Raw genomic sequence first — 12469 nt, 5'->3', positions numbered from 1 at the left:
CGTGCAAGTTTTTCCACACATCCTGGATAACTTACAACAGTTCTTACAGAGACTAAAATCAAACATATAACTGGTTTAATGCACAGGGTTGTTCTACTCTTCCTATACAGCTCACCATGAGGAAAGCTACTGAGGTTTTGAATATTCATTTTTAAAAATCTAATATGCTTTAAAAGGGCAGAGTTAAACATAATGTGAATGATCTGAACTCGCACTGGTGAGGCATTTCAGAGCACTTTGGATTTGATTTTATTAAGGGGTTACTGAATACCTAAAACATGAACTCCTTCACTTCACCATTGTTCTATTCTCCAAGAGTAATAAGATCAAGGCTTATCAACAAACACTGCATGTTACAACTTAATGCTTAATAATCACTCTCTTAGCCCTTGCTCCAGTGGTGGAGTCACCCTTTGGTCAGCCACACTGCTTCTCAAACCTTGTTTGCCATTAAATATTACAACATACTAGACGGAGAGGATAGAGTGTGATAAAGCCTAGCTTCGCTGCACAGACTTAAAAGAAAATGCCTGGATGCAGATAATGTTACAACAGAGTTGGAGGAGTTTCACACCAGCGCTCCACTTGTCTCAGTTCCTTGGATCAGCTTACCTGCTGCTGCCACATTCAATAGCCCAGTCCAAGTACCCTGCCTCCTGTGCTGTATAATTACTTATTCATCGAATGATGGAGGAAGGGCTGCTCGTGAATGGTAGGCCTTGTCAGTGGCAGCACAGGAAACAGCTGACACAAGAGTATCCGTTACATGAACCCTGCCACAGTTTCGGCCCCTCTCGCCACCGGGCAGCAAAGAAACACCCCTGGTATGCAGATAACAGCCTCCGCTGGCTGGACCTGCCGCCATGGACACATTCAAGCTGCATTCTTTCACCATGGGGGCCCTGATATCATCTTGGCGGTCTCCCTCGGCTCAATCCAGTCCTTGCTATCAAACACTGCCCAGCCTTGTGCGGGAGCGTCAACCTTAGCATGTTGTCTCAGCTGGGGTCATCTGGGGGCAAGACAAACTGAACAGCTCACTGCTCTACAGCATAAAGCAGTGTACAGAAGAGACTTTGATGTATCATAGAAGGTTTCTTATAAGCCTCAGTTCTCAGACAAACAGCTAGATAATGCATATCGTATTTACCAAATTAAATAAAAACTGCCGGAAAGACATTTTTTCAAGGAAGACCTTCTGTTGGGGAAAAAAGATAATAAAACAAACACATTACAACCAAAAGAGATAACACCACTTATCATCTAAACATAAATTTGTTCAGACAAGATCAAATGCAAACTGTGCGCTTCACGGTTTCCAAGTAAGACTCCAAATGCATATTATAATAAAGAAAAGACAGAGGATTATAAAGGATTCTAAAGAATGAGACAAGAGAGGTGTTTGGGCTGATGATAATGGACTGGTTCAGCCAAACAGTACATTCACTGTGTTTTTCGAGAGAGGTGCAAGGCGAGCCCTGTGTCCTGTTAGAGCTCTGTGTTTGAGATCCTAAAGTAGATTGTCCTCACCCCACAATGACTCTGTGATGGAATGTGCAGGCCTGCATTTCAACAGGTGAGCTCTGAGAGCTTGACACTCAAGCCCCCCCCTTTCAAAAACTCCTTCAGTAAAGGACATTGAAAAGAAAAGATGGACAGAGTGAGAAAAACAGCCTTCATAAAAAGTCTTCACGGGTCTTCACTCCCCTATCACGGCTGCCCCTGGAGCCCTTAGCGCTCCCCCAACCAGCCAATCTCTAGAGACACAAAGCACCTGTTTATCCCATGAGCGCAGTAACCAGCAGGTGAACCCCATTCAATATTTATCCCAGGCTTTCACAGTTCACTGCCAAGCAAGGCAAACCTCTTAATTAAACTGGAGCTTGCTTCAAAGGGCCCATTGAAGATGTCAGTCAGCACTGGCAGGGGCTACGCACGATGTCAGATGAGGAATGGAAACCCAAAGCAAACCCCACCCCCTTTAACCCACCCACAAAGGCTAAGTCTCCACCTTCCATAATAGTCCACCAATCTCTAGGAAATTCTACCACAAGTCACTCAGTTCCTCATTCTAACTAATGTACACACACAGGCTCTCCTGTATCATAGACAAACACCAACACAGATTCTTCTAATGGGACAGCATCACATTTTCTGAGGAGCTACATACAGAGAAAAAATATGCTGAACAGTTTTTGACTCAATCAAAGGTAATGGCTATACCATCACTGAGCACTTTAATAGCAGTATAGCGAGGGGGACACTAGGTCCTGACTCTCTGAGGTCATAAAAAATCCCAGGACACTAATCGTAAAAGAGTATGGGTATAACCCCGGTCTCCTGGCGAAATTCCTCCATTGGCCCTTATCTATCGTGGCCCTCTAATAATCCCTATCTCTGAACTGGCTACATCACTTTCCTCTCCTCTCCACCAATAGCTGGTGTGTGGTGGGCATTCTGGTGCACTACGGCTGCCGTCGCATCATCCAGGTGAATGTACACACTATGGTGGTTGAGGAGACCCCCCACCATACAATGTAAAGCCTAGTAATGAGTGCTTAGAAAAGTGATGATCTCCTAGGATTTTCATGCACAATGGTCTCTAAAGTTTACTCAGAATTTTGCAATAAAGAAAAAACATCCAGAGAGTGGCAGTTCTGCAGAGGAAAATGCCTTGCTAATGAAAGAGGTCAATGAAGAATGGTTTGAGCTGACACAAAGCCTATAGTAGCTCAGATAAACACACTGTACAATTGTGGTGCGCAAAAAAGCATCTCAGAATGCACAACATGTCAAAATTTGATGCGGACGGGCTACAACAGCAGAAGTCCATGTAGGGATCCACTTATGTCAACCAAGAACAGAAAGCTGATGCTGCAGTGGGCACTCTGGACAGCTGAAGACACAAAAAACGCAGCCTGGTCTGATGAATCTCGATTTCCGCTGAGGAACACAGATGGTAGGGTCAGTATTTGGTACCAACAGCATGAATCCAAGGACCCAACCTGTCTTGTGTCAACAATCCAGGCTGGTGGAGGTGGTGTAATGGTGTGGGGAATGTATTCTTGGCAGACTTTAGGCACGTTAATACCAACCAATCATTGCTTGAATGCAACAGTCTTCATGGCCACAATTTACCCATCTTCTAATGGGTACTTCCAGCATGATAATGCATCATGTCACAAAGCAAAAGTCATCTCAAACAGGTTTCATGAACATGACAACAAGTTCAACATTCTTCAATGGCCTTCCGAGTCACCAGATCTGAATGCAATAGAACACCTTTGGGATGATGTAGATACAGGAGATTCCCAGCATGAAAGTGATCCTGAAAATTCTGCAGGAATTGAGTGATGCAATCATGTCAACATGGACCAGAATCTCAAAGGAATGTTTCCAACATCTTGTGGAATCCATGCCAGGAAGAATTGAGGCTGTTTTAAGAGTACAGTGAGGCCCTAACCGGTATTAGTACAGTGTTCCTAATAGAGAGGTCCATGAATGTAACTGTAAATTTCATTGTGTTTTAGCACGTCGAGCATACTCTCATTTAAAAAGACAAGACCCCTCATCCTAGGACTATTACATCCGATTACTCACTACAGTCCAAACAGGAGCATGATCACTCAGCTATGTGAGCCATTTCTCATCTGATTAAGTACTGCCTGAAATAAATAAATAAAAATTTAAAAATTATGCACAGGATACATAATGTTTTTTTAAAGACATTTTGTAGCAAGTCATCAAGTCGCCATCATGCTTTTGTTCCCAAAAAAGAACCAATACACTGATTTTAGGCATGTAAAACTAAGAGTCGACCCCAAACTTTGGAGTTGATTTAACACAGTGAAAATTATTCACCTTGCACAAACACTGCTAGCACTAATATCAGTTAGCGATTACCAGTAGGTATTTGCCTGTTTTGGATTTGTCTGGTCAGAATTTAACAAATCAAGGCTTGAAAACATGCAAAAAACAACAACAACAACAAAAAAAAACAACACAGAATACCATTACCGTGGGTTAGATTCGGTGTCTCATTTCCTTGACATAATATTCTCATGTTGTGACGGATAAATGTCTAATAAATGAGTGGAATGTTGCATTGTAGTTACTGAGCTGTTATTTAATTAGGCCTAGTTAAAGGTTCTGCAGTAGTATTAGTTAATTGAAATGCTAAAGAAATATTGTTAAATACATATTTTTGTTATTTCTTGCATTTAAAATAATTCAGTTAATTAATAAAGAAATCAATAGATTCATTGATCAAAAATAATTGTTAGCTGCATACTTTAAAAGCTTTCAAAGAAGCTAGAACGCTGCCATCTTAAACTCTCTGCTGCCACCCACTGGTCAAATGTCAATCCACCGAAAACTAAATCCAAGTTGTTATGGCAGAACAATGTCCAGTTTCTTACTGCATGATTTTATTTGTAAAAGACTTAAATGAATATGAATGTCTAAGAATCCTCACACTTCAGTTTTATGAACATTTTCTGGAAGTGAGATACTGTATATGATGGGAAGACATACACAGATCAATTCGTTTCCATTTCCAATACGATACAGATATCAGCTGGGTGTCATCCAATACTGCACTCAATCAAGCCTGCTTTCTGCAAGCGCCTGTTTTTAAGTTATATGGAATGTCACAAGAATGATGGGGAAATGATTTAAGATTATTTATATGCCAAAACCTGTTGCATAGTGTTTATGATCACTGTATCAAGATTTAACTTAAAAGTTGTTTGGAGCACAAAAAAAAAGCTGTGAAATGCTCTTGCACTAATATGCAACAGCAAAAGATCCAGACACTGTTATGGAAAGCATTGCAATAAGGGTCAAACATTAAATACTTCACATATACTCACACAGCATTCAGCAGGTGGCAGGCTGCCTTCAGGTTTGGCTTGCCTGCTCAACCCTACAGTCCAGTTCTCAGCCCCAGGATTAGCCCTTTCAACTTCCTCCTCCTCCTCATCAAACACCACACCTTTTTCAAAACATCTTCGCTTCCTGCTTTGCTGAACACCACATGATCGACAAATTACAGGTCAGCTTAGAGTGGTGCTTGAAAGTTTGTGAACCCTTTAGAATTTTCTATCTCTCTGCATAAATATGACCCAAAACATCAAACGAGTCCTAAAAGTAGAGAACGTGAACCCAATTAAATTAAAGAGACAAAAATATGATACTCGGTCATTTATTTATTGAGGAAAATAATCCAGTGTTACATATATGTGAGTGGCAAAAGTATGTGAACCTCTATTATTAGGAGTTTAATTTGAAAGTAAAATTAGAATTAGATTTAAAATTAAAATGAGGTGTTTTCAATCAATGGGATGACAATCAGGTGTGAGTGAGTGTCCTGTTTTATTTAAAGAACAGGGATCTATCAGAGTCTGATCTTCACAACATGTTTGTGGAAGTGTATCATGGCATAAACAAAGGAGATTTTAGAGAACCTCAGAAAAAGAGTTGTTTTTGGCATCTAATAGTGTACGAGGTCACAAAGGAACCCAGAGTAACTTCTAAGCAACTAAAGGCCTCTCTCACATTAATGTTCATGATTCCACCATCAGAAGAATACTGAACAACTGCAACGTTGCTGCCCCTCTGCAGTTTGCTAAAGATCACTCTTTATCTACTGTTAGGACTTTTGAGGATGTTTTGGGTCATATTTATGGAGAAATATAGAAATTTCTAAGCACTTTTCTCTTAGAAATTTTCTAAACTTTCAAGCACCACTGCATGTTCATTTTAGTGCTCAAAATGAACAGTGACTTAACATACTGGTGAAGTCCTCAGTGGTCAGATTTAATATGAAGTTTATGTATTACAGATTCTTGTGTTCTGAGAAGCCCTGAATAACATGTGCTGTAAATTACCCTGAATAGCACAGCAGTGCCTCACTGAACAAATGCAAGCCATGAGCAAACACAGTATGATGATAAAAAAAAATTAACAACTAATCTACATTATGTAATAGCTATCCAACTAGACCATGTTGTGATTTATGAGAGGTAAAAGAGTGGAGGGCCGGCTCCACCACCAAAATTACCAGCACTGAAATAAAATAAATTGTAAAGCTTTAAAATAAAGTGTAAAGCATTACTGCTATTCTAATCGTCAATGTCTATGCAGAAAAGTGTTTTGTATTTCATGATTACTTGAGTTAAATCTGAGTGAGGGTGATTAATATTGCATACCATGATACACATTTTTTTTTAATAACAGCCAAGATCTAAATATTTACAATCCTACCTTCTGATCAGCAGCAGGTGCCCGAATGCGCTTCTTATCAGGCTTAAAGTCTTCATCACTTGGTTCTCCCTGTGTATTGAGGGAAGCCTGAAATTTCTCAGAAAGCCTGGATGACAGAGTGGATCTCTTGGCTTGATTTTCGTCCGCTGTTAGTGAGAAGAAAACTCATGACTTTCAACCTATCATGTCTATGACTTGGGTAGAGCAGAGATTCAGAACTGGTTCCTAAGAGCGCTAACCTCTCGGAGGTGTGATGACTTGTGCAGCAGTATTTTCTCCAGTAAGGTCAATCACAGTTGGTGGGGACGCTGTAGTGCCAAAGGAAGTAGATGAGCAACGAGCTCTGTTGTGGCACACACACTGACATGGGGTAGTAACGAATGGCTTTTTCACATCACATGATGGGCTTCCTCCCTCCTGGTCTGACTTAGCTTAGAGGAATAGAAAAGGTAAAATTAGACAGAAAATAACATCCCAACTGTCTCTGAGGCAAAACACATCAGCAATTGAGGTTCATAAAGTATAATAAAATTGCTCTGCCACCATGTTTTTATTATTTTTATTCCCGTCAAGTAACACAGTAATATTTAGTACTATTTTCTCCATTAAACCGCTTTCAGTAAAAATTGTGTAAAACTGCATATCATTTATTTAGACTTTTTGTTATATTGTATATCTGACTAAACTCTTTCTGTACTTAAATAATACTTTACATACTTAAAGTCCAAATATCAAACTGAAATGTAATGTACTTGTAGCTGTTCAATCCAGATAAAGGCTTATGGATGTCTCTTATGCATAACTGTTAGAGGTAAAATTTCAGAAACAATTCAACTGTTAACTGCAATGAACTATACATTCATTCATCTTCACTAAGCGCTTAATCCAGATCAGGGTCACAGTGGATACTGAAATTTTAGGAGTGAAGTGAGAATACACCCTTGATGCGACGCCAGTCCATCATAATCACACCTGCTGGAAATTTAGAGTCACCAATCTGCCTACCAGCATGCTTTTTCGGTGGTGGGTGGAAACTGGTGACCATAGAGCTATGAGCTGGCAACGTTATCCTGAGTCACTCTGCTGACCAATAACAATTGTTTGCATTCCAACATTTTGTTAGATAAAATGCCACATCTGTGACAGGCCTTATTTTTCAGCACTAAATCATACCATACTGTGCCTGCTGCCATGCCAAGGCTGAGCAGAGCAGCGCGAGGCTCTTCCCACTGCCAGTAGGGCTTTCCAATAAGCAGTGTTGCCCATGGTTCAGGCCACGGACAATCTAAGGGAGAAACAAATATGGTGTCAGGTTATTAAGACATTAGACTGTAGATGTCAGACCAAAGGATCGATCAATATCGAGATGAACATATACTTACTGAGCAATTTATTAGGAACACCTACTAATTCATGCAATAATCTAATTAGCCAGTCGTGTGGCAGTACTGCATTGCATAAAATCATGCAGATACAGACCAGCAGCTTCAGGTAATGTTCACCATCAGAATGGGGGAAAATGTGATCTCAGTGATTTTGACTGTGACATGATTACTTGTGCCAGGGCTGGTTTGAGTATTTCTGCTGTATAACTGCTGATCTCCTGGGATTTTCACACACAACACTCTCTAGAATTTACACAGAGTGGTGCAATAAATAAAAAATATCCAGTGATCAGCAGTTCTGCGGACGGAAACGCTTTGATGAGAGAGATCACCTGAGAATGGCCAGACTGGTTCGAGCTGACAGAAAGGCTACAGTAACTCAGATAGCCACTATGTATAATTGTGGTGAGCAGAAAAGCATCTCAGAACGCACAACACGTTGAACCTTGATGCGGCTGGGTTACAACAGCAGAAGACCATGTCAGGTTCCACTTCTATCAGCCAAGAACAGAAAGATGATGCTGCAGTGGGCTCAGACTCACCAAACCAAGATAGTTGAAGACTAGAAAATGTAGCCTGGTCTGATGAATCTTGATTTCCGCTGAGTCACACAGATGGTAGGGTCAGAATTTGGCACCAACAACATGAATCCATGGACCCAACCTGTCTTGTGTCAACAGTCCAGGCTGGTGGAGGTGCAGTAATGGTGTGGGGAATGTTTTCTTGGCACATTTTAGGCCTGTTAATACTAATCATTCACCACTTGAATGCCACAGACTATTTGAATATTGTTGCTGACCATGTGCATCCCTTCGTGGCCACAATTGATCCATCTTCTAATGGCTACTTCCAGCATGATAATGCACCATATCACAAAAATCATCTCAAACCAATTTCATGATCATAACAATGGGTTCAAAGCTCTTCACTGGCCTTCCCAGTCATCAGATCTGAATCCACCAGTGCATATTTGGGATGTGTTAGATATAGGAGATTCACGGTGTGAAAGTTCATCTGAAAAATCTGCAGGAAGTGTGTGAGGCATCATGACAACATGGACCAGAATCTCAAAGGAATGTTTCCAACATCTTGTGGATCCATGCCAGGAAGAATTGAGGCTGAGAATTGAGATAAGGGATGCCTTACCCATTCGTATTAATATACTGTTCCTAATAACACGCTCGGTGAGTGTAAATTCAGCTCTTTAATGCGTCATGAAACTTACAGAGTTCATCATGGCAAGTTGAGAGGGATATGCTTTGCAGGGGAAGTTTATCTTCACTCCTCCTATGGTGTACTCTACTGTATCCGCAGCCATGCTGAGTGTGTGTGCGAGACACTGAAAATACAAATATTTTATTAACTGCTATGACAATAGACTGGTACATATCTCCTTAATAAAATAATGTGTGGCTACGATTTAGTTATGCAAGACAACGACATGACTTAGTGCATGACTTAATGGGGGGGTCATCTGTTTTAGTTAAGACTAGACAAGTTTATATGCACAATTTATTATTAATTACTGTACAATGTGCTCAATTAAAAATGAGATTGTCATATAAACTGTGGGTAGCACAGAAAATAATTTCTATAATTTACAATAAAAATAGCCACGCATTACTGTGACGTTATAACGTAAATATAAATGGCAGCATCCCAAATGGCTGATTGTTCCCTCTGTAGGCGCACTACACATGGAAAGAAATAACAACGGCTTGTCCCTACATAGTCCACTTCATGTGCAACAAAGGAGTTATTCTTGCTCAACCACCTGAACACAACTAGCATTCAAAAACCCGTATCAAGTTATCCGAGCACGATTTGTGGATTACATACATGCAGTTTAACTAGAACGGATCTGTAATGTAGGAGTCTGTACTTAAAGCGTCATTAACACCCTGACGATTTCATCTTAAACCCGATGCTAGCACGCTAAATCAGCTGCATTAGCAACCACAATATCTACACTGTACCGTTCTGTGGTATGTGGCTACACACTTTAAGGTATAACCATGACAACATATGCCCTCTTTTACCTTCGTGCCTACTTAAAAAAAAAGACAATTTTGTCAGTCAAACTGAACCGACAGCAAACTCACTGCACTCTGTAAACACATCCAAACTAAACATGAACTTCCCGCCACGCAGAAAACACTGCCCAACTTCCGGTTCCTGACCAACGTCTGTTCTACAAATCGTACTCAATACAAATTCCGGTAAACCATGCGTTACCAGTCAGTAAAACGGCGTGAATTTTGCAACTTTAGATTTTCCATCTCGTGAGAACAGACTCCCTTCAAAATAAAAGCCGACGTTACCATAATTAAACTTTCTGTTTTATGCTCAGGGGAATTATTAAGTGACGGTCAGTTTCACTATTATTATTAGTATTATTGTTTTTTTAAAGACTGCATTCTAGAGCATTATAAAATTATTTGTATGATATTCAGTTAGTGAACTTTTAACTATAAATATATCCATCAGGATCTTATTTACAAAACTTAAGCAACCTTTAGAGTTGGGACAGAACGCTACTCTAAAAAGTTCCCTGCCTGTGCTCATGCAAATGTGGTCAGAGACATGTGGTCAAACAACACTACTGTAAATCCAGCTTGGCCTGACCAGCTCAGAACAAAACACAGGGCAAGCTGCTTACCCAGCTAATAATGAAAGATTCCCAGGATGTTCTGGGAACATTTGTTTTTGGTTCCTGAAAAATTCTGAAAATAAATATTTTTTTGTTCCAGTATGATTTTCCAGGAGAGCTGTCTTTACAGAAATATAACATTCTAGTGCCGTTGTACATTGTTGTTTAGAGAATGTTTCCAGAACTTGTAAATAGCCTTATAGTAGCCAGCTATGGTCCAGAAAAGGTTCACCTAATATTTTGGTAACATTAAATTATTTTAACCTCTCAGGAACTTTGCACTAACACAGGATTGGTCGGAGAAGATTCCCCTGTTCTCTTAACCGTTATGTTATTTGAACCTTGCTGTAACCCTGGGTATTTCAGATAATGTTCCCCTAATATACTGGTAACCTTTAAGTTATTTTAACTATTTGCGAAACTTGCACTAACCTGCTATGGTTTGAGAAGGTTGCCCTACAGTTTTGGTCACCATTAAATCATTTGAACTTCTCATAAACCTTGCATTAAGCTGGGGTTGTTCAGAGAATATAAATATAACCATAACATTTTGGTAATTAAAAGATTTTAAACTAGACATTAAATAAATACAAAACTATGTGAATCTCACAACACTCCTGCAGTAACCTGTGATGGTTTGAAGAACCTTGGCCTAAGGCCGTGGCAACATTTTAATTATTTGAACATCTGAGGAATCTTTCACTAAGCTGGGATGGTTTGTTCCAGTACTGTTCTGGTAACCTTGCACTAATTGAGGATGGTTCAGAGCATGTTCCCTGAACATTTAAAAAAATTTTAACCCCTCAGAAACTTTATACTAACCGATGATTGTACAGAGTATATTTCCCTGGAACAGAGGGAATATACAAAAACATTTAGTTAGGACAAAGTCATTTATAAAAATAAGAATATTATTTGCAAATCTAATTCTTTAACTATTTTTCTTTAGTCCTTTACTTCTCTTCTTTGGACAATAAACTCCAAAAAACAAAAACCCTAGTATTTTGATATTAGTCTGTATGGCCTTGGTCCTTGTCAGGTCTGTCCTCAAAAAGTTAAAGGGATCCATCCATCTTCAACCACTTACTCCTTTTCAGGGTCGTGGGGGAACCTGCAGCCTATCCCAGGGAGCATCAGGCACAAGGTGGGGTACACCCTGGGTGCCAGTCCATCACAGGGCACACAATCATACACACATTCACACACTACAGACACGCCAATTAGCCTACCATGCATGTCTTTGGACTGGGGGAGGAAACCCCACAGCACAGGGAGAACATGCAAACTCCACACACACAGAGCCACGGGAATCAAACCCCGACCCTGGCGGTGTGAGGCAAACGTACTAACCACTAAGCCACGGTGCGCCATGTTAAAGGGATATTGTTGATAAAAATTGTTGTCAATTACTTCCCTCTATGTCATTCCAAACCCAAATACTGTTACGTTTCATGACATAAAAGCAGATATTTATATTTTCTCACTGTTTTACACTATATTGCAGCTCTATTCCATAAAATGATGAAAAAAAGAAGTTTCACAGTACACCTTTTTTAACAAGAGATATGCTTGTTTTTATGTGCAAAAACATGAAAAGTGCCCCTGGTGATCAATTAGAGTGAAATTGCCTCACTTACTCCTGGGTTCCTAGTGGAAAATACCATTCAAGTTTATCGGAAACAATTATCCGAACATAGTCCCGGCCCAGTATGTACGGCCACACCCCAAATTGTGGAGACATCCTCAGAAACGTTTCCTGTATAAATAGACCTTTCATTGTTTGTGTGAATCTCTGCAATCAATCATGAGTTACAACAGTTTGAGTAAATCAGGCTCTGCTTGTGGCAGCCATATTATTTATAAATGTTGACCTATTTTTGATAATTATGGATGTTTAAACTCTCCTGAGTAGTTTAACACCATCTTTGTTAACATAGGACAAAATCCTAGGACTAGTTTGAAAAAGTAGTTTTTGCATGTTATGCAAATTAGTTAAAAATCTAAGTGGGCAGATCTAAATTGTTCTTGAGGCTTTTTGTTTGGGAGATCCCAAGAAACCAGTAGGATTTAAGGTTCATGAGATACTGACCAAAATTTAAAGCCATGCAATACAGTGCCCCACTGGGTCAGAGGAAGAGGAAGCAGAAGAAGAAGAAATAATAGAGAATTA

General features: G+C 39.9%; 1 protein-coding gene across 4 annotated transcripts in view; it reads right to left on the bottom strand.

Annotated features, from left to right (window-relative positions):
• brip1 (BRCA1 interacting helicase 1) overlaps positions 1-9878 on the bottom strand; it is a 65224-nt gene extending 55346 nt beyond the window's left edge. The window contains exons 1-6 of one of the 4 annotated variants that reach the window (XM_017491656.3): positions 9689-9878; positions 8875-8988; positions 7438-7549; positions 6504-6695; positions 6265-6410; positions 4872-5024 (exon numbers count right to left, since the gene is read on the bottom strand). In XM_017491656.3, the coding sequence (XP_017347145.2) occupies positions 4872-5024; positions 6265-6410; positions 6504-6695; positions 7438-7549; positions 8875-8967 (696 nt within the window). In that variant the 5' untranslated portion in view covers positions 8968-8988; positions 9689-9878. Of the gene's footprint in view, positions 1-4871; positions 5025-6264; positions 6411-6503; positions 6696-7437; positions 7550-8874; positions 8989-9488; positions 9648-9688 lie in introns of those variants that run through there. The other 3 variants (XM_017491655.3, XM_017491657.3, XM_017491658.3) reach the window with 3 other exon arrangements.
• Positions 9879-12469: the final 2591 nt, after the last annotated feature.

The sequence above is a fragment of the Ictalurus punctatus genome, chromosome 17 (genome assembly GCF_001660625.3).
Source record: "Ictalurus punctatus breed USDA103 chromosome 17, Coco_2.0, whole genome shotgun sequence".
NCBI classification, from domain to species: Eukaryota; Metazoa; Chordata; class Actinopteri; order Siluriformes; family Ictaluridae; genus Ictalurus; species Ictalurus punctatus.
This window is presented reverse-complemented; position numbering and strand designations above follow the sequence as displayed.